Raw genomic sequence first — 26164 nt, forward strand, 5'->3', positions numbered from 1 at the left:
ATGTTTTATTTTTGCTTAGTGTACGTTGCCTGTTCTTCCTCGTTCCAAGGCCAACAAACAGTCCTGCTATAAATATACCGGTGTAAAGTTGGAGGGAACTGCTGGAACAAGTTTTTATTGAATGACATTGCAGCGTAGAGAAGCAGCTGGTTTCAAAACTTCTCTTCCTATCGCCCGTACACTACAAATTCCGTATGATGTACTTTCAACTGTCCAAGACTTGTTAATGGAATAACTCGCTACCTTTACATAACGTTGCCTATGATTCATAGAAGCCTGGTTATGCCGTACTTCGAAATTTAGTGAATAATAGGCCTATTGTACAAGGCAAGCACTTCAAAATTCAATATCCAATCGAAATACGTATTAAGTGTGCTCTACTAACGGAAACTAACTACACAGAAATAAACCGTTGTCATGGAGATGACACAAATTCGCGTTAAGCATTTTGCAATGAATTAGTTATTCTTATGTTTTCAGTTTTTTTTTTTTTTTTTAACGTTAACAGTCTGTATTCTTGAGTTGTTATTCGAAATACTGTATACAAATAAATAATTTACCGTGCATTTAAGTAAGAGTTGTACTTATGTACTTTAGTTTTGTGGATAGGATTTAGAATTAATCTTTTATCATTCCAAAATGTAAGAACTGACTTACTTCACTCCTGCCTATTTTTACTAATACAGTTTCATCTCAGCCAGTGACCCAACCAATTCCTTTTCCTCTTCCTGATCAGTTTCGGCATTATTCTTTCTTCATCCACTCTTTCTAGCACAGCTTCATTTCTTATTCTATTTGTCCATTTCACAGGCTCTATTCTTCATATCCTCATTTCAAATGCTTCCAGCCGTTTTTCGACTATCTGCCCTATACAATGCCATACTCCACACAAAGCACTTCACTAGTCTCTTCCGCAGAAGATGCTCCTTTTTCTGTTAAAAGCTTTCTTTGCTATTGCTAATGAATCGCCGAACCAAAAACGAAAAAGAGTGGACTGATACAACTAATGGTGCAAATCTCTTTCCAACGTCATTTTGAACGTTTGCAGAGTAGTTTTCATATCAATTTTTTTTTCATTCTCAAATTCTGAAGAATGCTAAGTTGAATCCTAATTCATCGTCTCTCATTGCACAAAAATTTAGAAGAGTACTACAAATTTACAGCTTGCTGTGTGTAGAAGCTACCCATATAATTACTGTATTGATATTTGTGCGAGATCGTGCGTATTTGCTTGGTTTCCGCACAAAACCAATCCACGGAAAGTCTAAAATTCCACATTCAGTATTCCCAACCTAACACACATAACAATTTCCCTCTTCTTACCGCTTAAGCGCCATATTGATTTTACTGCTTTAGGCTTTTAACATATTATATCATTTTTAGAGACGTTCAATATAGTAATAATTATAAATTGGAAACTTACCACTGCAATTTCACCTAAATTGCACTGTTAATTATTGTTTTTAAATATTTGCAAAAATTAAGTAAATTCGCATTTATAGACTGGGGGGGGGGGGAAGACAGACGTATATCACGGCCTGCTGCAGTATAGTAAACACAGAAAACATTTTAAAGCAACAATGTTGAAGATAGATATTTTTGTTTTCCAAAATTGCCGTCATTGAACAGAAACCAAGATGGAGATTTCATTGCAACTAATTAGAAATTCCTCTTTCAGGTATGTAATAAACGATCTTCGCACAAAATAATGTACGATACACGAGCGGTATGTTTTCTTTCAATTCTCGGAAATTAAAGAAGCTCAACTACGTTTCGCTTTTTCAAACTTTTCCTCGAATATGAAAACTTCCAACATACCGCTCTTGTAGCGCATATTACTATTTTAATGAGGGATCTGTAACTAAGAGCGATTTCGTTTGTTAATAGAATTAAGATAAAACAAAGCGTTTACAGACTTCAAGTTGGCCGTAAAACAGTCTATGTTAAACGGACAATGGAATGAAGACGGAAGCTGTAGAGGGCCCTGTGTTCATTCACCTGGTCAGACGGAACAGAGTCCCTGTCCAACTCGTGGCGTGGCAATCCCAACGAGTTCGAAATAGTTTGGACTCTTTCTAGCTCCTTGGGCAATCGCATAGCTTTGTCTACCGCTCGTCGCTATTCTTTTGTTTTGTTCACATTCTTCAAAACAAAGGAAGCATCATCTGCTTCCCGGAAATACAATTTTGTTATCTGAAGTTTTCATTTGTTTCGTTGACTTTACGGAGGAAGAAATTGTCAATGGAATAAACTGGACAAAATACGACATGTGACTGAATGATAGCAGATTTTTAACTGATGAATGATAACTTAACCCTTAAATTCGCGAAGTATCCTATTGGATACAACAGGTTAATAGGCTATATGCTATAGTTTTAATAGAACAATACAGAAAAAATGGTAGGAAAATTAAAATTTCACAGTACTATAATATTGTACGATATATAAAATATGGCCATTGCGATAGTTGTTTTCTTTACGGTCCGACACCGTTTGATAAGCTAGTGTGAGAAATGAAGCTTTGTAAATTGAAGGGTTAACGATAACAAAGAAATGGTCAAAAGTAATAAGAATAAAAAAAACTGGTAGGAAAATTAAAATTTCACAATACTATAATATCGTACGATATATAAAATATGGACATTACGATAATTGTTTTCTTTACGGTCCGACACGGTTTAATAAACTAGTGTGGGAAATGAAGTTTTGCCAATTTAAGTGTTAACGATAACAAAGAAATGGTCAAAAGTAATAAAAATATTTAAAAAACTGGTAGGAAAATTAAAATTTCACAATACAATAATATTGTACGATATATAGAATATGGACATTGCGATAGTTGTTTTCTTTACGGTCCGACAAGGTTTGATAAACTAGTGTGAGAAATGAAGTTTTACCAATTTAAAGGTTAACGGAAAGAGTGTTTTGTCAACCTCTTGTTCATAACAGCAAGTCGTTTATTTTTGTTTCAACACCATATTTTTGCGTTGTTACGCAACAGTTCACATGTAGGGTTGCCAGATTGGGCGATTTATCGCAATTTAGGCTAGATAAGAGGGGTAGTTGGTTAGTAATGGAATTGTTAATTCGCCGACTCATCCTTCATCTACCTCGAAAATCGAAAGGACGAAATTAGGCTACATGTTGTTTCTTTTTATAATAGTACTAGTGGCTTGTGCAGAAAATGCTGCAAACTAAGTTCATTAGACGTTCAAATAAACATTTTTCAGGTTTATTTTCAACGAAGAATACCAGACATTCTGAAAGTTATTTGCTTCCATAATAATGAAAGATACTCTCTCTCGAGCCAATACTGAAGAGAACCACGCATATAAATATCTACACCACACCACCATTAAATATATGAAAAAGACCCAACCCCACTTGATTAATAACTATAAAAATATTTGATTTTTAATAATATTATTATCTTACGTAAGTTTTATAGCTTTCAGTAACATACACTATATATACTATATAGCCGCCACTCAGTAAAATATAGAAATCAAAATCTAATTTAAGTTATTCTCTACACCTACTTATATAACCCCAAAACGTTTCACTTTCATATCATCAATAACATTAATATGTATAATTAATGAAAAATAGTCACATCATGGCATTAACTACAATAATATTTTATTTCTAATGGTAATAATGTCATCAAACCACCTCAAGTTTTTAGTTTTTAATATCCAATACACAGCTGTACCCAGAAAATTACACACCACAGAATCGAACCTGTAAATTATTTTTGTAAGTTAAGTTTTTAATAACAAATTTAATTTGAGCTCTAAATATGTCAGCATTCTTGCAGATCATGGCCTTCGTGTAATATTGTTTACTGTAGTGTGTGTTTTGTTTTATTATGAAATGCAGTTAGCTAGTTCTCAAAACTGACGACAGATGGATTTTGGAAAATAGGAAAATTATGTTTAAAAATTGACATTTCACTAAAAACTATTATTTTTCTGGAAAACTTTCAGTTCCAAGCTTCAAAATGAGGGGCCATTTATTAAAATCCGTCCAGCCGTTTTCCCGTAATTTTCATTACCAGTTCAAATTATATATATAGATGTTATTCATAGGTTTTCAGATCATTTTTTAAAATCATGTCATTGCTGTTCATTGTTGATAGTATTGCAACATGCTTTGAATTCTCATCTCTGTATTTTATGACCAATAAATTACATTGTGACGTCATAATTTTAAAAGACCGCAAAAATACGTTATTATTATCGTACGCGGTTCGTTTGTTTCGTACATTTTTATTGCGGTACTACTGTCCTGGTAGTGCCAACTGCTAAAAATAATATTAATGGAATAATTGGATAACTCTGTAAATATGAGAAACAATATCGCAAAGACTAGGAGAATTTTAGTTTTTCCTTTGCAGAACGAAAGTTATATATTTGTTCGGATCAAATTTCTGCACATTTAAAGGGAAAAACTAGAATTTTTTCAATTAGGTATTATCATAATACAGTGCTCTCTTGACTGAGCATTTTGGGAATTAATTCAATGGCTTTCCCAAAATACGCTATGAAATGTTTCACATAAAACAATTTTTATCTCGGAAAGGAAGCAAAAACGAGCAAAACTGTATTAAACTTTTTTGTTTCAAATATCTCAAAGAGTAACCCCCCCCCGAAATTAATTACATTACTTACGGTTAACCTTTTGTAATATGCGTATGTTGAATTCAGTATGTATATTTCTATTTCTCCCATAAAAATATTGCAATATTTCAGTACGATGCCTACGTTACATTTCCATTTATGTAGGATACGGGATAGGGGACTCTCCCTGGCCTTAATTCTCAGAATTGTTCATTTAAACATAAACTGTAAAGACTTCAAGAGCCGAAAAGCAAAATAAAGATAAAAAATATACATATGAAAAATTGCATCAGAACTATGACTATCTTGTTGGCTTTGATCTAAGGACATTTTCTTCGTTAAGCAATTTCAAGAAAACGAAATATAGAAGGCTGTGGTTTGTGGATACAATCAACCAGAATTTGGTATACATATGTCCCAATGCTTACTATTCAATTGTTTATTATACGTTCACGGAGCGAAACCTACAACATATACTTTTTTTTTTCTTCGTTAGGCAATTTCAAGGAAACAAAATATAGAAGGCTGTGATTTGTGGATACAATCGATCAGAATTTGGTGTACATGTCCCAAGTTGATAGGAAACAGAAAGTTGAAATCAATACAGCTATGAAATCTACATCGACATGGGGAACTATTAATAATGGAATTCCTCAAGGATCAATATTAGGTCCCCTACTTTTTCTAGTCTTTATAAATTATCTTGCCCCCCTTATAAAAGATGTAGGTCATCCCATATTATTTGCAGATGACACAAGTATAGTAATTACAGCCAATAACTCCAACACATTCCAATCTTCAACAGAGGAAATTCTCTTCAAAATATGTGACTGGTTCTCAGTCAATAAATTAGTATTAAATTGTAACAAAACTAACATAATTCAATTTAAATCCTGTCCAAATTCAACCTCGCCAATTTCTAGCGCAATAATTAACAATAGATCCCTATTAGAAACAACAACAACCAAATTTCTTGGCTTAAAAATCGATAATGTATGAAATTGGAAAAATCATATTAAAGAAATTACCCCCAAACTAAATTCAGCTTGTTTTGCTATTAGATCTATGCAAAAGATAGTAAATATCAATGCCTTAAAAACAATATACTTTGCATTCTTCCACTCGGTAATGAGTTTTGGAATAATATTCTGGGGAAATTCCACAGATAGTAACAATATATTTCTATTACAAAAAAGAGTAATTAGAATAATAGTAGGTGCCAAATCTAGGGAATCGTGTAGGACTATTTTCAAAAAACTACAAATAATGCCCATGGCTTGTCAGTATATCTTTTCATTAATAATCTTCCTCGTATGTAATCGTGAAAACTTTGTAACTAATTCAACAGTTCATAGCATAAATACACGTCAAAAAATGACTTTCATGCTCCATCGGAAAGTCTATCGTGCTATCAAAAAGGAGTGCGTTATATGGCAGTAAAATTTTTTAATAGCCTCCCTATCGATATAAAAAATGAAACTCAAAACATAAGATTATTTAGGGCCAAATTAAAGAAGTACCTAATTTCTCACGCCTTCTATTCTGTAGGTGAATTCATGACATTCAATAACGCTTCATGAAATTGATACTAAAACCACAGTCTACTATATACAGTCACGAAGCTTGAGTTTTGAGGGTGCTAGAAACAATAGACTGTGACGGTACTATTTTGCATTGCCTGTAATGAGGCGATATTAGCGATCCTAGTGGTGAGCAACTACCTAATGTTTGCATATTTACTACATATTGAGCTTCGCGACTGTATATACTAGACTGTGCTAAAACTTTGTGTTGTACTAGTAGACTATATTGTAAATCTCTTCTGTATATATTTCATCTAGACTGTGACTATAAATTAAGATTTTATAATAGTATTAAGTTTTTTGACTTGTTCCATATTCTAGCTGTAAGCATGTATGCATACCATGGAATGTTAACAAATACAATACAATACAATACAATACAATGCTTAATATTCTATAGTTTATTATACGTACGCGGAGCGAAACCTAGAACTTGTAGGCCTACTTTTGTTTTTTGTAATGGCTTAATCGGCATTCTGCAGTAAGTGGCCTCATTCTGCAATGCATAACTAGCAATTGTGACCACTTACTGCCCCCACGTGTAGACTGGAGCGCTTCCGTCAGTCTTTTTGTTTTAAACAATATTTCGTCACATTTCCGGTTGCCATAGTGTTAGCTTCTATTATGAAAGAATGAAATCAACAACGCAAGACTAAGTTTCCGTATGTTTGTGAGCCATATACAGGACTTTCATTTCAAAACCTCCCAGTCTAAATAATTAATTATTTAAATTAAATTACATTTAAATAAAAAAAACACGTCAATTTAGATATTGAGAAGGAAGTCTGAATCCAGGTTTAATTGCATTTTAGATATCATCCTCCACCTTTGAAAGAGCATTCACTTGTTTATACACCTCATTCATTTGTTTTCGCATCTTTTGTTTTCTATCGTCGCCTAGCAACCTGTATTTTTGTTATTATCAGTTGATTGTAGGATGAAAACACAGCTTATTTTATGCAATTTAATCAATAAGGATGATTTATGTTCTTTCTTGAAGGGTATACACCATTTTAAAATGATTTAATACACAAACACAACTATTACATGAAATGCTCAATAAGTTTTTGTAGCTTTATTCTCTTCACCTCTAATCAACAACAACAACAATCCAGGTTGCCAGGCGACGATAGAAAACAAAAGATGCGAAAACGAATGAGTTGTATAAACAATTGAATGTTCTTTCATATTTAAGTATAAAAATATAGGGGTGCCATTTGAAATTTCAAAGTGGGGGTGGTTGGGGATGGGGGGGTGAAATCTAAAATGCAATTAAGTCTGGTTTCAGACGTCCGACTCAACATCTAAACTGACGTGTTTCTTGTTTAAACTGAATTCAATTTAAATAATTAGTTATTTAGACTGGGAAGTTTTGAAATGAAAGCCCTATGTACATATACATGAATGTATTGGTTTCTGTTTTCACTGCCAATTTCATTCTCATATTATCGTGTGGCTTTCATAATATATTTAACATGGCGAATAGAAACGTTATGCATAAACAATTGAAACTCATATCTTACGTGTATTGACCATATGAAATCGATCAGTAAAAAACCTCGCATTTTTTTATACTATAATTTTTTCCCTACTTATACAAGGTGCTGAGGCGAGTGCATTTTCAAACATATACTATCGAAAGTCAAACGGTTTTCGTATTATTGAGCTACAAATTTAGCGTATTTTATAAAAACAAGCCTCTTTCAGCGCTCAGAACTCTGGAACCATTTACTGCAGAACATTGAACGAGAACTTATTTTGAAGCTGACATTTGATAGGTTATGTTAAGAAGTAATCCTTATTTTTATTGTATACAGAGAGACAGATAATCTGATTTTACTTACTTTTAGGCTTTTTGCCAATTTGTAAAAATATAAAAAATATTGAGAAAAAACCTTGCATTATTAAGAGGGATTCGGCATTGTTTGCTTAGTGGCTTGGCAATAAGTTGCGAGGGTATTAAATAGATTTTCACATGCCTAGACTTGAACGGCGCAGTACCGCACGCACTGGCCGAGAGTTGAAGATAAGCGAGCGTTGGGCGTCATTTTACTCCTGTGTTTATGAAAACCTGTGATAAAGCTAGCACAGCCATGACTGCTAGACGAAACATCACGTGTTTATGTCTCCTGGCCTTGCTTACTTAGGCTAGCTCCCGCCTCACAGTCAGCTGGTTAGTTCACGCGCGTACTATTTATTTTCTTTATTTGATATTGTCAATACTTTCTTATCAACATACCATCAGTAAAAAATATGTGTTTATTTGTACTTTCAAAGCGGAATCTAACTATATATTTTTAAAATATTTTTTCCTAGCCTTAATGAGGAAAAATCTAAATTTCTCCATTTCCATAAAAAGTAAGAAAATCTGTTTACATGTCAATATAAACTTTAATTTCTCAGCATCAAAATAAACCGTGATTTTGATCATTGGGTGAAAGTGTTTCGGAGCCACAACAGTTTAAAATTGCTAATTTTACAAAAATACGATAAATTTAAATATTATTAATTTAAACACTATTAAGTTCTGATGCCTCAAACTTTGCACGAAGCATTATATCACAGTTTTTTTTTTTTTTTTTTTTTCAACGGACAGAAAAAGTTTCATTGTATTTAAAAACTGCAAGGTCAATTTTCTCTATATTTCGGTCGATTTGAGATGGAATAGCCCATGTGTATTTAATTAGTAGGCCTAGGCTTATTGCCAACTTATCATTAGTACATAATGCTTGGACAACATATTTTTATCAGGTTTAGGTTAGGTAATTCAAAATACATTTTTGAAAGTCTATATTTTCGTTCTCAACAACTCTCACTAAAATATTGTGCTTTTTACGATTTTGATAATCATTTATATGTTGTGCCATTCTTTTATACCTCTACGGCTTTTTTCCCCCCTTACTCCTCTAGAAAAATTTCCTGTTGTACAGTTAATATTTTTGTAGTACTGGTAATACATTATTTTTTTTTAAGTTAATGCCATCTAACACAATTCTAATTACAAATAATCAGTAGATACTTTTTTCAAGACCTAATTTAATACAAGTCATAATCAGTTACTTACCGAGATAGAGTTTTAAACGTACGTGATTCATTATACGATGTTAAGCGTGCGTTGTATTTCTTTATTCAAGTTTCACAATCAATCATATGAAAGGCATAAATGCACACGGCGGCTTTGTACGGACTTCATATGGCCTTGGAACAGCAGTATTTGCTGCCTGTCTGCACTCCATAACATGAACACGAAAATTGCTTTCTATTCATTTATTTATGCTGATCGTCATTTCTTTAAACAAAATCGATCGGGTTTCCAAAGCCTCCTGTCACTGTTGCTGTAGGTAATCGACGTAGAAATCGCTCGTTGCCTGCATTCGTGCGGTGACGGATGACAATGACGAAATAGGTCGCGTGTAAACCAAGAAACACTTGATGAGTTGATTATACTCTAATGCACGAACCTAGCTCAATACGTCGTATTTGTAAAATCTGACAAATCTGCGCTACTTTAACCAACATGAGAAGTAAACTGTGAAATATAATTGCCAGGACCTGGAAATAAATACTTAGTTGAAATAATCTGCAGTGTTTTGTTTGTTTAGGACATACATGGGCACAATTTTCGGTTACGTGAGGCACTCGATTTGAAATAGTTTGTTTACTAGGAGAGGAGACTGCAGAGTAGGATGGGAAATATAAACTGCTGTGACCTGCGTCACCTTATCGTAATCGCTAAGGCGGTCAGTGGCGAATTATTAGGAAAGCGCTTGGTTAACGTGGGAGACTCGAAAACTTTTATTCTATTTGACAAATTAATTCGGCAGCTTTAATCATAAACCTCTTTACCATTTCTCCATCATTGAATTGATTTAAATCACAGGCGAGAAATTGCGTAACTAGCCAATAATATTCCATCACGTTGTCTACGTTTATTTTCTTGAATATTCTGGCGTTTCTCAAGATTACTTAACAGATTTGCACGTTCTCGACCTAAAATAATTTCAGAAAATCATATTTCGTATTCTACGCACATTTGATATATTTTTTTTAAATTTCTTTTGGAAATAATTTGTACAAACAACATTTAATTCCTCGTAACTTTTAATGCAGCGTGTTTAAGATATAATGTCGTATTTAGTATACTATGCAAATGTTAAGATCATAAATTTTCTTCGAAATAGTACGAAAAATAACATTTAATTTGTCTTACCTTCTAATTCAGCATGTTCTTTATGACATAAGAAGTAATGTCGTTGTATATTAAATTTATTAATGCCTAATAGGATTTTCGAGCATAACATACATCGTATGTTCTCCCCTTCTAAACAGCAAAAAAAACTCTTCCTCCCATTTCTCATGAAATAATCGTTTTCTAACGCGTACACACTGCTTTGATAATGCCATTATGCCACCACTGATATTGCTTATGAAACTGATATAGAACCTGCCCACGCCTAGGAGCTACGTGAGGGAGGAACGGGGACTGTGAAGATGTTGTCACTCATTGTCAGAGCGATAAGCTCTGTGAAGGTCAGTGAGGCACAAATTTTATTCTCAAGTGAGGCTCGATGCCCATCTCTGGTTTAGGACGATAAAGAAATTAAATATGTGGCCTTGCCAGTTGTCATTCGCGAGTTCTAATTAATTTCCCATTCTTAAATAATTTTCTAGTAAGAAATGATGGAACTCTTGGACATATAAAAAACATCTTGATTAATTAACATTAAAATTAAGGGAATATTTTCCATCCGTTTTCCTATAATAGAAAAAGCAATAGAATGAAAATACCTCCTTGGAAAAAAAAATAGTTTGTCCATCAAAGGAGAGAAGCTGTTAGAATTATTTTCTGATTTGAGCTTAAAAATCGTTTCTTACAACGACCGTGTTGCAATCTTGATTGCATGCACGACCATGTATCCCGATGTTTTCGCAATTGCAATACAGCACTTAAATGTCAACAACATATAGTCGGACCATCGGATCTGTGCCCCCGTAAGATATGCGAACTGAACCCTAATTCCTTCTCAGCCTCGGTAATTCATTTCTCTCCCTGCATTCCTATCTCTCTCTTTTCTATCTTTCTCCCTTTCTGTCCCCCACTACTCACAATTTTGAGCCTTCTTGCGGGACAGTTTACAATATTTGCACTTGCAGTCCAGTGTTGTCAACTCAACATGAACACTGTAGCACGGAGTGGCGAAAGAAATATTATTAAGTAAATAATGGCATTTTTCGATGAAGAGAAACAAAGAGGTCAATATCTGTTTCCTATAAATCAGGCAACGAAAAGAGAAACTGATATCACAGGTGAGGCTTGTGAGAGCGCCTAATAAAGAAAATCAGGCGAGAGGGAGTCTATGCAGGAGCTGAAAAGTCAGAATCACCAGGGAAGAACAGACCAAGGGAACCTTTAATTCTTGTAGATGATATGAACCGATGTATTTTAAGATACAAGAATTTTATACCGTGCAGAAATAAGTTCCGACTTTGAAGAAATTATTGAAGGTTGCGAGAGAATCAATGAATTTCCAAGATGGAAGAGAAACGTTACGGATTAATAGACGAGGAAGTAGCTAGATTTGTTATCAACTTGGGTGAAGACAGCAGCAGCAGCAGCAACAGTAGTGACTCAGATTCAGATACGTCCGGGATATGCCCTCTGTAATTTCATGCATAATACAAGTATTGGTCTTTTTTAAATATGTAAATTATTTTCATAAGCATAAATCAGAACTCCTGCACATTATCAGTATGTTATGTTATATAGTATGTAAATAATAAGATCGTAGCTTATAGTAACTTCGCCATAGCCGGTCCCTAGCCCGGATGAGAAAGAAAGAGGGTACATGACTATGTATGTGTTCATTCATTCCTACAATTTCATAATTTTATTAAGAATTTAAGATCACGTTCCAAACCTAACAAAATAAGATAATGAGGTGAAGGAGAAGTATTTATGACGAAAACATTTCTCTTTAAAAATGAAGTACAGTAGATTCCCTTCACGTAATTTCCATTTAAGTAACAAATAGCCACTCTGATCATATAATTATCTCTAAATAATCGTATAAGTCAATCAGTGCCATTAGTTACTTAAATTAAATTAAGAATAAGTAATAATTAACCGTCCACACCTGTGGAGTAACGGTCAGCGCGTCTGGCCGCGAAACCAGGTGGCCCGGGTTCGATTCCCGGTCGGGGCAAGTTACCTGGTTGAGGTTTTTCCGGGGTTTTCCCTCAACCCAATATGAACAAATGCTGGGTAACTCTCGGTGCTGGACCCCGGACTCATTTCACCGGCATTATCACCTTCATCTCATTCAGACGCTAAATAACCTACGCTGTTGATAAAGCGTCGTAAAATAACCTAATAAAAATAATTAACCTCGCATTATTAATAAACAATATTCAAGAGACATGAAATTGTTTGACGGAAGTTTGGCAACATCCCTATTCGGTAAGGTTCGTGGCCTGCTGTTTAACGTGGCGGGAGGAAAGCGGGTGGAATGGAGTACAGGCGTTAACTTTTTCAAGAACGACTACAACGCTGAAAGTGTACAGATCCGATGGTCCGACAATACTTGTGTGAGTATATTTTCTGCTTTTATCTTCTCAAAGAACAAAATATAGAAATAAACTTAATCTTGAGGTAGATTTGCGACTTACGAGTATCCATTATTATTCAACAAGGTAACATCAACCATTGGTCCACCGCTCTGGAGTAACGTTTGCATGCCAGACCGCGAAACGAGCGGCCCAAATCCTGTTTGGGACAAGTTATCTGATCGAGTTTTTTCTGGGGTTTTCCCTCAACCCATTAAGAGCTCAGACGGTAGCGCGTTCTACTGCTGATCCGAAGTTGCCCTCGGGCGTGTGTTCGATTCCTGCTTGGGCTGATTACCTGGTTTGGCATTAACTTAAAAAAATAATGTACTACCACTACTACAAAAACGTTGGGAACCACCAAATGCGTCTTGTGTGACGGTATTGTAGTACGTTCTGGGTTGAGTAACTACTGCAGGTCCCTAGATCGACTCGCAAGCTGTCAAGGCCGCGGCAAAGTACAAGGTGTCACAGCTGCAGACAAGACTGAATTCTGCTTGCAAAGCAGGAAGGCGCAGCTTACAGCTTGCAGAGCGCAGTCAGTCCCTACAAAGTGCTCGTTTTCTCCCACGCTATGAAATATGCTCAAAGTGACTGTAGGAAAATTAATGTGGGCATATAGAGTCTGGACTTGCTTACAAATGGCTTTTAGAGAACCCGGAGGTTCATTGCCGCCCTCACATAAGCCCGCCATCGGTCCCTATCCCTCAAATCCATTTTTTGGTGTGGTTCGCGCCAAAGAATCAGTCCCAATCCGAGGGTTATGTTTGGGTTTCGTAACAAGCTCTTTTTTACGGTGATGGGTTATTAGCCCTTCGCCCAACCCTGAAGCTGGAGGACCACTCTTAGGTAAGAGATGAGCTGCAGGAAGAGAAGATGAGGAAGAGGAGCAAAGCAAGAAGAGATGAGCAGGAAAAGGGAAGAGATAAACGGAAAATGGGAAAACACGTGAGAGAAGAGCAAAGAGTAGGGAAGAACGTGAGAAAAAGGAGATAAGAAGAAAAGATGAGAGAAGAAAGGTTTATGAAAAGTAGTGGGGAAAGAGACGTAGATGGAATAAGATAAAAGAAAAAAATAAAAAGGTGAAAAAGTAAGAGAAAAAGAAGGGGCAGGTCGAAGAGGTAGGGAGAAGAAAAAAAGACTGATGGAAAAGAAGCAACGGTGAGGAAAAGAACAAAAAAGAAGAGGTTAGAAAAATGCAGAGGGATGATAAGGAAAAGGAGGTAAAAAAAATAGAAAAATGCAGAAACAAATATGACATGAGGAAAATGAAAAAAATGGAAGGAATTAAGAGAAAAAGAAAAAATAAAAAGATTAAAGGGGGAAAGGAAAGAGAAGATGAAAAGAAAAAGAGTAAAAGCAAATAGGAAAGAAAACAGGAAAAAGAGAGATGAAAATAAAAAGAGGAAAACAACCGTAATAGAAGAGAGGAAAAGTAAAAATTGAGAAAAGCAGATAGCGAATAAAACAGGAGAAAAAAGAAAATGACAGGAAAAGTAATGACAAAGAAAAGATGAAAAAGAGAAAGAGAAGAGAAAAAAAGGAAAAGCAAAGGATAAGAAAAGAAAGGGAAAAGAGGAAAAGAAAAGGCAAAGAGAATAGAAGAAGAGAAAGTGCAGAGGATAAGGAAAAAAGAGGAAAAAGAATAAATGAACAGTGAAAGCAGATAAGGTAGAAAAAAAGAGGAAAGGGGAAGAGAAATGGAGGAGGAAATGGAGTGGGTGCTTTTGTCTATGAGTCCACACTTCATAACCAACAGCCTGTCTTGTTGCTGCACATACGTATTGCATCAATGCTACTGGAGGTAAATGACAGTTGAGCAGTAGGTCTGTAAGATGAAAATAAATGCAAACAAGACGAAGATGAGGTTATCTGAAGAAAAACAAAGGTAATTTACACGCGCAAATTTAAAATGAGGCAGTAGAGCAAGTGGACAGCTTCAAATACTTGGGGTGTACTATAAGCAGTAACATGAGCTGCTGCCAGGAAGTCAAAAGGAGGATAGCAATGAAGAAGAAGAGACTAGTGAAGTGCTTTGTGTGGAGTGTGGTATTGTATGGAGGAGAAACATAGACATTACGAAGAAGTGAAGAGAAGCGAATAGAAGCATTTGAAATGTGAATATGGAGAAGAATGGAGCGTGTGAAATGGGCAGACAGAATAAGAAATGAAGCTGTGTTGGAAAGAGTGGGTGAAGAAAGAATGATGATGAAAGCGATGGCTCTGGGTCACTGGCTGAGAAGAAACTGCCTACTGAAGGATGCACTGGAAGGAATGGTGAACGGGAGAAGAGTTCGGGGTAGAAGAAGATATCAGATGACAGACGACATTAAGATATATGGATCATATTAGGAGACTAAGAGGAAGGCAGAAAATAGAAAATAATTGGAGAATGCTGGGTTTGCAGTGAAAGACCTGCCCTTGGACAGAAAACTATGAATAAATTAATATTACCTGAAATTGAAATCTTCAGTAGACAAAAGTTCATGGGCTTAAAATACATACAGGAATTACGAAATGCTTTAGACACTCACTTCCGGCCTTGCTCTAGGTATAGAGTTCCAACATGACGTCATCGTAACCTCGTGTAAGAGGCAGACTGCTATGGGCCTGTTCGTGACTCATTACATCTTCTAGTAAATGTGAATAAGATAAAATACTTCTTGAAAGCTTCTTTTTTAAATGGCATACCATATTGTTTACATAATCACTAATGCCCTTCAAATAATATCACGTTTAAATTTATACTTTCGGAAGTCAACATTTACAAAATGTATCAACGTGTTGTTTTCAGTTTTTTTTCAGTATTCCGTTAAGTTTTGTGTTAATATGGAAATGTTTACTTTATTCCAGATACCATCTCTCGAGAATGTCAAGATAAAAGCTGTAACACACAGTTTTATTTAACAACAGCTTCAATTTAGGTCCTCATATCAGTCTAAAAATATGACGTAAAATTTCGTTCCATTATAATTTTTTTCTATGAAAAATTGTCAATACAGAGTTACTTTTCGCTCAGTTCACTAGTATGCTAAAACCTATAAAACGATAAATAAAAAATTAAGACAAATGACATTCGAGTTGAGAATATTTTGATACGAAACCTATGTAAAAAAGTTTGCGTAGGCTTAGGTTACATTCATCATGGTCTGATAAGAAATTGGCTGCATGCATAAATCAACAATCAAATAACAGATTGAAACAATATCGAATCGCAAAAAGACTTCAGTACTTATGAATATGATAATTTAGGCCTGTTTAGCAGAACTTTACACCAAAATCTTTTTAAATATTATTTAATCGGCATTTCAAAATGGCTGCATGCATAAATCAACAATCAAATAACATTGAAACAATATCTAATCGCAAAAAAGACTTCAGTGCTTATAAATATGATATAATTTAGGCCTGTTTAGCAGAACTTTACATCAAAATCTTTTTAAATATTATTTAATCGGTATTTCAAAATGGCTGCATGTATAAATCAACAATCAAATAACAGATTGAAACAATATCGAATCGCAAAAAGACTTCAGTACTTATAAATATGATAATTTAGGCCTGTTTATCCGAACTTTACACCAAAATCTTTTTAAATATTATTTAATCGGCATTTCAAAATGGCTGCATGCATAAATCAGCAATCAAATAACAGATTGAAACAATATCGGATCGCAAAAAGACTTCAGTACTTATAAATATGATAATTTAGGCCTGTTTATCCGAACTTTACACCAAAATCTTTTTAAATATTATTTAATCGGCATTTCAAAATGGCTGCATGCATAAATCAGCAATCAAATAACAGATTGAAACAATATCGAATCGCAAAAAGACTTCAGTACTTATAAATATGATAATTTAGGCCTGTTTATCCGAACTTTACACCAAAATCTTTTTAAATATTATTTAATCGGCATTTCAAAATGGCTGCATGCATAAATCAGCAATCAAATAACAGATTGAAACAATATCGAATCGCAAAAAGACTTCAGTACTTATAAATATGATAATTTAGGCCTGTTTAGCAGAACTTTACACCAAAATCTTTTTAAATGTTATTTAATCGGCTTCAATGTAAATATTTTGATTTCGAATAACAGTGATTTTGTTTGCGTGTTAAGCCGCTGGTACCACACAGATAAATAATTCACTGCTCTTTTATAACATTTAATAAAACTGCTTATATAACTTGCGCGTTAAAGTTGCTCAGTTTATTTAGAGTTTTCACAACTGCATTATATATTAAGATTCCCTTTCATGAAATGGAAAAAGCTCAAAGGTCATTATAAATACATTAGTAGTACAAACCTCAATCCTTACATAAGATAACAAAAGGAATTCGTGAAGGCTACATTATTGATTCAAAATACTGGGAAGTATTATACAGGGTGTTTTCATTCATCATGTTACATATAGAATGGCAGAGGAGCTTATAAGAAGGGATTTCAGAATAGGAACTCAAGCCCATAAAGCCGTGGTTGCGAGTAAATAATTCAACAGTAATAACTTGCAACTGGATTTTTTCTGGCTTGTGATTCCTCTATAAGTCTTAAAATTCGTAACGTGGTTATTGAAACACCCTGTTTATAATTACATGCTTTGCTAAGTTATGTCATGCACCAAGACTGACGACTTCAATGTCAACTTAAGAAATTTCCACGATTATTTGGTTCGTGGAGTGTTGTACCATTGAATTCTTTTTCCAGCAAAGATTGTACAGTACAATTCTTTCGATAGTAATAAATGCGAATTATTGATAAATAGGCCTACTGAATTAATTATGGTTAGGTATTCTATTTTACGCTGAATAAAAATCTTAAATTCCGGTATAAAATGTGATTAATTTATGTATAAAAATTGATTAATTCTAGTATAACAATTTAGCTAATTCTGGTATAAAAATTTGGTTAATACCGTTGTAAAATTTGGATAATTTCGGTATAAAATTTGATTAACTCCAGTATAAAAATTAGGTTAATTCCGGTATAAAAATTTGGTTAATTTTGGTATAAAATTTTCGTTAATTTCGGTATAAAATTTGGTTAATTCCGATGTAAAAATTTGGTTAATTTCGGTATAAAAACTTGGCTAATTCAGGTATAAAAATTTGGTTAATTCCGATATAAAAATGTTGTTAATTTCGGTATAAACATTATTAATTCAGGTATAAAATTTGGTTAATTCCTGTATATAAAATTGGTTAATTTCGGTATAAAAATTTGGTTAATTCACGTATAAAATTTGGTTAATTCCGGTATAAAAATGTGGTTAATTCCGATATAAAAATGTTGTTAATTTTGATATAAACATTATTAAATTCAGGTATAAAATTTGGTTAATTCCTGTATATAAAATTGGTTAATTCGGTATTAAAATTTGGTTAATTCACGTATAAAATTTGGTTAATTTCGGTACAAAATTTGGTTAATTCCGGTATAAAAATTTGGTTAATTCCGGTATAAAAATTTTGTTAATTTCGGTATAATAATTTGGTTAATTTCGGTATAAAATTTGAAATTTGGTTAATTCTGCTATAAACATTGGTTAATTTCGGTATATAAATTTGATTAACTCTAGTATAAAAATTTAGTTAATTCCGGTATAAAGTTTGGTTAATCCCGGTATAAAAATTTGGTTAATCAGGGTGTAAAATTTGGTTAATTTCGGTATAAAATGTAATTCCGTTATACAATTTTGTTAATTTCGGTATAACATTTGGTTAATCTTGGTTTAAATATTTGGTTAATTCTGGTATAATAATTTGGTTAATTCCGGTAGGCCTATAAAACTTGTTAATTTCGGTATAAAAATTTATTAATTCGGGTATAAAATTAAGTTAATTCTCGTATAAAAATTTGGTTAATTCCGGTAGGCCTAAAAAACTTGTTAATTTCGGTATAAAAATTTATTAATTCGGGTATAAAATTTAGTTAATTCTGGTATAAAAGTTTGGTTAATTCCGGTATAAAATTTCTGTTAATTTCTGTATAAAGATTTGGTTAATTCCGGTATAAAATATGGTTAATTTCGGTATAAAATTTTGATTCATTCTGGTATAAAAATTTGGTGAATTTCGGTGTAACTTCACAGAAAAAACATAAATTCATGCAAAATGCTGCTAACTCCAATTACTGCCATGTCTGCTGACAATATAACGGGCAGTGAACTTAGCTTCACCAAAAATTCCAATAAATATATCTTTTTAGACCATTTAAATTAAAATTTCGCGTTATTTCGCGAATTTAAACCTACGATACTTTTGCCTGGAAGGATTTGAAACATAGAACGTTTTGTGTTTATCTTTTGAAAACCCGTATTTCGCGGATCCATGATTTGAGAAAACTAGATTTCACTAATGATGAACAGGTTAACAGCGTAACCATGGAAACCAGCCACTACACTGTTTTACCATCAATTATTTCACTGAAATTTGATCATTTAAATATGAATTTCGCCATATTTACTTGTTCAGTGCAGTTGGTGCAAAATTTGTGTTTCTTTTTCTCTATCGTAGTCTGAGGGTTAAATCCAAAGTTCGCTGTTTCGAACCCTGCCAAGAGTGATGGATTTTACATGATGTGCTACGTTTGATTACCCCTGGTTTCCTACCATCCGGTTATAGTTATATAAATAAGTTTTTTTCAATGGACTTTTGTGGTTACTCCCTGTCTCATGCAGGAAGCAATGGCACTCTTGATTCACGTGGAATGATGACTAAACCAGATTAATGTGATATTCTTATTAAATATTTTCTGCGTTTCTTCCGCTTCGGTGACTTTTGAAACACAAAGCGTCGGTTATAAGTTACTTTCCACTCTTCTCAAATGATCATTCTAAATGGCATTTTCTATTCTTTTTTCAACCGAAGCAAAGATAAGAATAAATAAACTTTCTTGTAATTTAAAAATTAAGAAATAGAAGTTTTTCAGTCCCGGTAACGTTTCTTTTCAATCCTAAAGCGGATCTAGATGTCGTTAGTAACAGACTACGAACTGGAAGAACATGAGTTCAAACCTAAACTATGGCGTGATTTTTTACGTAGAATACGTGTTTCCCCGCACCAAGTATGATGACCCGTTCCGGGATCCATAGAGAAAGATGAAATACCAGAATTATCAACACTATCAGCCAACTTCTGCGACCATGCCCAAAGCCGCCACATCCCCTCGCTACGGACATGAGGTCGCCGAGTTGCTTTTTATAAAATTAGCCGTGCCGCGAGAACTCTCTCAGTAATATCTCGGCATCGAGAGCAGCTACAGACCTGTGCGACCACTCGTTTGATTTGTAATCTCGAGTTCTGCGATATTAAAGCGATAATAGACACGTATGATACAATTTGAGTGAACCAGAGTGAAAAATTTGTTGTGAGCTGGGGCTAATTTCGGGATGTCGCTTCATATGCTTTTGTAAACCGAAATAAAAATAAAACATTGAAACCAACACAACTGTAGTTTCATTCCCGAAACTGCGTGCCGGTGTAGCCCTGATACAGCGAACATTTTTTTTTAATTCTCCATTAAATTCTACAAGGCTTCAAAGTCCATTCAATCTTGTTATATTCAGTAATGTCATTCACTAGTATCTGCTATGGAAGTTCACTCAAGCATAACGAAAAAAGCGTTTAAAACTAGAACCGCTATTTATCATATGTGAATAGCTTTCGACACAAAAGGAGTAAAAACTTGGACTAAAACCTGAATGAAGATTTAGGCCATGACTTGTACGTAACATTAGTATTTTCACAATGGCGAAAGATTCAAAGAAATTCGGTGAAGTTTCAGAGTAGCAAATTGGCATGTTAAGTAATAAAAAAAGTGGCAAAGGATTTAAGGAAACCCCAATGACCGCGTGAAATGCCTATACTCGAGCTAAAGTAATAAATATACTTTCTTTAACATGGCAATGTATTTTATTTGATAAATCATGTATACACATAACCCATATCTCCATGTCTATTGTGTGGAAAACGCCGAGAAACATTAAAATAATAGACTACAGAATGGAGGGAGGCGGACCGCGCAGGAAACCACACTGGTTTCCATGGTAACATGCGTAACGTCCGAGTAAAATTTTCATGTCAAAATGCAACAATTTTTGCCTTTTGCATTTAGAGCATAGACATTTCACATTTAAGAAATGCAAGGCCAATAATTAACACAAACAGTCTATTGTATAGGGACATTTTTGCAAAGATCGAGGGCATAAAAGCTTACTCGAAGTAGGCCATGACGGCTAATGGAATACTCTTATTAAATTGTCATCTTCTTTTCATTACTATATAATTTTTATATTATTTATATTTTATACTCTTCATTGTTATCATACTAGATTATGTTAATAGTGTATGTCATATTTTTATTATTTTATTCGCAAAAAATTGTCCGTAACAAGTACCTATCACTCAAGGTTTTAATTTTCCCCAGATTAATAAAGATGACCGCAAATTTATCCAAAAATCAAAATCCTCTCTTTGTATTGCCAATGGAAATATCTTATCGTCCACACCTGTGGAGTAACGGTCAGCGCGTCTGGCCGCGAAATCAGGTGGCCCGGGTTCGAATCTCGGTCGGGGCAAGTTACCTGGTTGAGGTTTTTTCCGGGGTGTTCCCCCCAACCGAATACGAGCAAATGCTGGGTAACTTTCGGTGCTGGACCCCGGACTCATTTCACCGGCATTATCACCTTCATATCATTCAGACGCTAAATAACCTAGATGTTGATACAGCGTCGTAAAATAACCCAATAAAATAAGAATAAATAAAAATATCTTATCCTTCCGAGTCTAGGCGTTTTTCAGTTGTCAGTTTGACATTTTATTTTGTTTCAGATGGGACCCCGGCATCGTGTTGACCCCACGCCTCGGGCCTTCATCGTGTGACAGGATAAGAACAAAATATGAACTTAAGGTAAGTCCAAACAACTACCTATACGTAAAGTCTTGGCGAAATGTAAAGCAGTTGTAAGGTCTTCAGAAAGAGGTTAAGGATGATTTCAACTTTCCAGATTGTACACAAGAGCGAAAGTCACTTTCACTTCGCCTGTAAATGACCTCCCACAACTGCAACAGTGTAAAGAAATTAATTTTCTTTTTCCTGTCCATCTTTCGGCTTTTTCCACCCTTAAAAATATTTCCGAAGCCCTAGAAGCACACGTAAATGTTAAAATCACCCCCCATATACCTTTGAAATGGCGCTAAATTTTGAATCTTTAAATTCATTACTCGTCCCTTGTTTTCATTGCAAAACGTTACATTAGTTAAGAATTTTAAAATACACATTTTTTCAACCGATGTTTCTCTTTGAGAATGTTAAGTTGCTTTTCGACATTTAAAAATCACTACACGAAATATTATGAAAGAAATATGTTTTTCAATAGATAATTCCTTCTTAGATGTTTACGATAGTTTCAACTACTTTTAATATCACATATCGCTACATCAATTAAGATATTTTGAAAAAATACGATATTTGATAAGTGTTTATTTTTTTCTGAAGATGTTAACTATCCTTCTGGCATTAAAAATGATCAGAGATAATGCAAAAAATATTGAAGGTAAAGAAGACTATTTTTACAAACAGTGTGGCTTTTTTTTTATAGCACACGACATAAACTTTAAACTTGGGTTATGTTATGTTATGTTATGTTATGTTATGTTATGTTATGTTATGTTATGTTATGTCAGTTTTGCTCATTGTTGCGTCGTAAAAATATATAATATTTCCGGTATTCGCGTTAGCTGAGGTTATGTTATGTTATGTTATGTTATGTTATGTTATGTTATGTTATGTTATGTTATGTTATGTTATGTTATGTTATGTTATGTTATGTTATGTTATGTTATGTTATGTTATGGTTATGTTATGTTATGTTTGCTCATAATTGTTGCTCGTAAAAATATATATTATAATTATTATTTCCGGTATTCGTGTTAGCTGGGGTTATGTTATGTTATCTTTGCTCATATAGGCCTTCGTGTAATATTGTTTACTGTAGTGTGTGTTTTGTTTTATTCTGAAATGCAATTAGCTAGTTCTCGAAACTGACGACAGATGGATTTTGGAAAATCGGAAAATTATGTTGAAAAATTGACATTTCACTGAAAACTATTTTTCTGAAAAACTTTGAGTTCCAAGCTTCAAAACGAGGGGCTATTTATTAAAATCCGTTCAGCCGTTTTCCCGTAATTTCCATTACCAGTTCAAATTATATATAATAAATGTGTATTTTCTCTCTTTTTCACTTTCTTCTTTATTCTTGCTCTTGTGTTGTATTTATCGGTTTGAATTAAGTTACTTACTGTATTTAGTAAACTGTCCTTGTAAATTTTTTGTTATATTATTGACTAAGACCACACCGTACACGAGCCTGGCTCTTACGGTAGTGGATAGAAACATTTTTGTTTTATAAATGTAATTTGTACTCACTAGCTAGCTAGTTAAATAATAAATAAAATGTTTCCTTTTATGGAGGTTTGATGTAACTTTTGAATAATTACAAAGGCACACTAAACACAACACTGAATATTAAATTTAAACTTCACATTTTTTTCAGTGCATATTCTTGTCCTGTTATTGAAGTTCCATTAACATTTTTCGCAGTTGTAACTGCATAACAAACGACAACGATATAGACATCCACACTTGACACACTTGTTCATAAGTTTACACAGACGTACTCACCGCAAACACTAGGTTGAATATAAACAGAAGGTACTTGACGGTTGTAATTCCACACCCCATTGCTCTGCTTCGTTCTGGCACTTTCTCACTCAGACAGGTCTAATCGCACACTGTTGCTCCGCTTATAATGTCGACCCGGTTTAGACTATCTTGCGCAACTCATTCGACTATGCTCTCTGGTGGGAGGAACGCCGTTAGATCATCAGCTTGGTCCAACGTTGGTTCCCCTTATCTGTTACCTGGAAGCTAGAAAACTCGTGATAGTGAGTGACTCACACATTGTGACAAGACGTCAATCCTTCCGAAAGCTGTGAATCGCGTCACACTTTCAGAGGAACTTCAATTTTAGTAACGTGCTTTCAGGAACATCAGACGCTGGTCTTCCATCCAGGCAGACCGGATTTGATCCCAGGAGTTTATGGTGGACAAGTGGACGTAACATAGAACTACGTATTTCTTTTCACATTACTTACTTACTTACTTACAAATGACTTTTAAAGAACCCGCAGGTTCATTGCCGCCCTCACATAAGCCTGCCATCGGTCCCTATCCTGTGCAAGATTAATCCAGTCTCTATCGTCATACCCCACCTCCCTCAAATCCATTTTAATATTATCTTCCCATCTACGTATCGGCCTCCCTAAAGGTCTTTTTCCCTCCGGCCTCCCAACTAACACTCTATATGCATTTCTGGATTCGCCCATACGTGCTACATGCCCTGCCCATCTCAAACGTCTGGATTTAATGTTCCTAATTATGTCAGGTGAAGAATACAATGCGTGCAGTTCTGTGTTGTGTAACTTTCTCCATTCTCCTGTAACTTCATCCCTCTCGAACACCCTTAATCTCTGTTACTCTCTCAAAGTGAGAGTCCAAGTTTCACAACCATACAAAACAACCGGTAATATAATTGTTTTATAAATTCTAACTTTCAGATTTTTTGACAGCAGACTGGATGATAAAAGCTTCTCAACCGAATAATAACAGGCATTTCCCATATTTATTCTGCGTTTAATTTCTTCAGTTACGGGGGATATTTAGAAATTGCTGCCACATAAAAATGCAACTTTTTTAGTTCTTCTTATGTTCCCCTTGTTCTCCTTGTACTGTATTTCCTTTCATCCCATTCCTCGACTTCTCTCTTTCTCCTTGTCTTCCCTTGTCCTTCTTGTCTTTCCGCTTGTTCTTATTGTATTCCCCTTGTCCTTGTGTTTTCCTTGTCATCTCATTTTCCCCTCGTCACCTCATTGTTCTTGTCTTACCCTTATTGTTCTTATCTTCCACTTATATTTATATTCCCCTTGTCCTTATCTCCCAGTTATTATTTCCTTCTCTTCCCCTTGTTCTCCTTGCATTTCCTTTCGTTTACTTGTCTTCGTCTTGTTCTCCTTTCTCCTTGTTTTCCCCTGTTCTCCTTGTATCCCTTTGTTCGCTTTGTCTTTCCCTTGTTATCCTCTGTCCCCTTGTTCTGCTTGTTTTTTCCTTATTCTCTTTGTAGTTCCCTTTTGTATTCCCCTTGATCTCTTTGTCTTCCTAGTCTTCTTTTTTGCCCCTTTTCTCCTTGCTTTTCCTTTGTTCTCCTTATATTCCACTTGTTCTCCTTGTAGATCTATTTCCCTTGTCTTCCTTTTGTTCTCTTCGTCTTCCCCTTGTTCTCCTTGTATTCCCCTCGTTCTTCTTCTCTTCCCCTTCTGCTAATATTCCCCTTGTTCTCCTTGTCTCCCCCCTGTTCTCCTTGTAAATCCCCTATTCTCCGTATATTCCCCTTGTTCTCCTTGTCTCCCCCCTGTTCTCCTTGTAAATCCCCTATTCTCCGTATATTCCCCTTGTTCTCCTTGTCTCCCCCCTGTTCTCCTTGTAAATCCCCTATTCTCCATATATTCCACTTGTTCTCCTTGTCTCCCCCCTGTTCTCCTTGTAAATCCCCTATTCTCCGTATATTCCCCTTGTTCTCCTTGTCTCCCCCCTGTTCTCCTTGTAAATCCCCTATTCTCCGTATATTCCCCTTGTTCTCCTTGTCTCCCCCCTGTTCTCCTTGTAAATCCCCTATTCTCCGTATATTCCCCTTGTTCTCCTTGTCTCCCCCCTGTTCTCCTTGTAAATCCCCTATTCTCCATATATTCCACTTGTTCTCCTTGTCTCCCCCCTGTTCTCCTTGTAAATCCCCTATTCTCCATATATTCCACTTGTTCTCCTTGTCTCCCCCCTGTTCTCCTTGTAAATCCCCTATTCTCCGTATATTCCCCTTGTTCTCCTTGTCTCCCCCCTGTTCTCCTTGTAAATCCCCTATTCTCCATATATTCCACTTGTTCTCCTTGTCTCCCCCCTGTTCTCCTTGTAAATCCCCTATTCTCCGTATATTCCCCTTGTTCTCCTTGTCTCCCCCCTGTTCTCCTTGTAAATCCCCTATTCTCCGTATATTCCCCTTGTTCTCCTTGTCTCCCCCCTGTTCTCCTTGTAAATCCCCTATTCTCCGTATATTCCCCTTGTTCTCCTTGTCTCCCCCCTGTTCTCCTTGTAAATCCCCTATTCTCCATATATTCCACTTGTTCTCCTTGTCTCCCCCCTGTTCTCCTTGTAAATCCCCTATTCTCCGTATATTCCCCTTGTTCTCCTTGTCTCCCCCCTGTTCTCCTTGTAAATCCCCTATTCTCCGTATATTCCCCTTGTTCTC

The 26164-nt window shown here is 35.0% G+C and overlaps 1 protein-coding gene and 1 long non-coding RNA gene across 3 annotated transcripts in view; one reads left to right on the plus strand and one right to left on the minus strand.

Annotated features, from left to right (window-relative positions):
• Nucleotides 1-23651, minus strand: part of LOC138703474 (CD63 antigen-like) — a 105712-nt gene extending 82061 nt beyond the window's left edge. For both annotated transcript variants that reach the window (XR_011333201.1, XM_069831396.1), the window contains exon 1: nucleotides 23491-23651. Coding sequence is in view for 1 of the 2 variants with exons in the window: in XM_069831396.1 (XP_069687497.1) it covers nucleotides 23491-23550 (60 nt within the window). In the remaining variant the exon portion in view is untranslated. The remainder of the gene's footprint in view (nucleotides 1-23490) is intronic.
• The window catches only part of LOC138703598 (uncharacterized), a 171542-nt gene that overhangs the window by 54568 nt on the left and 90810 nt on the right, over nucleotides 1-26164 (plus strand). Inside the window, exon 2 of the long non-coding RNA XR_011333216.1 lies at nucleotides 21639-21717. This is a non-coding gene — a long non-coding RNA (uncharacterized lncRNA). The remainder of the gene's footprint in view (nucleotides 1-21638; nucleotides 21718-26164) is intronic.

This window comes from Periplaneta americana, chromosome 1 (assembly GCF_040183065.1).
Source record: "Periplaneta americana isolate PAMFEO1 chromosome 1, P.americana_PAMFEO1_priV1, whole genome shotgun sequence".
Lineage (NCBI taxonomy): Eukaryota > Metazoa > Arthropoda > Insecta > Blattodea > Blattidae > Periplaneta > Periplaneta americana.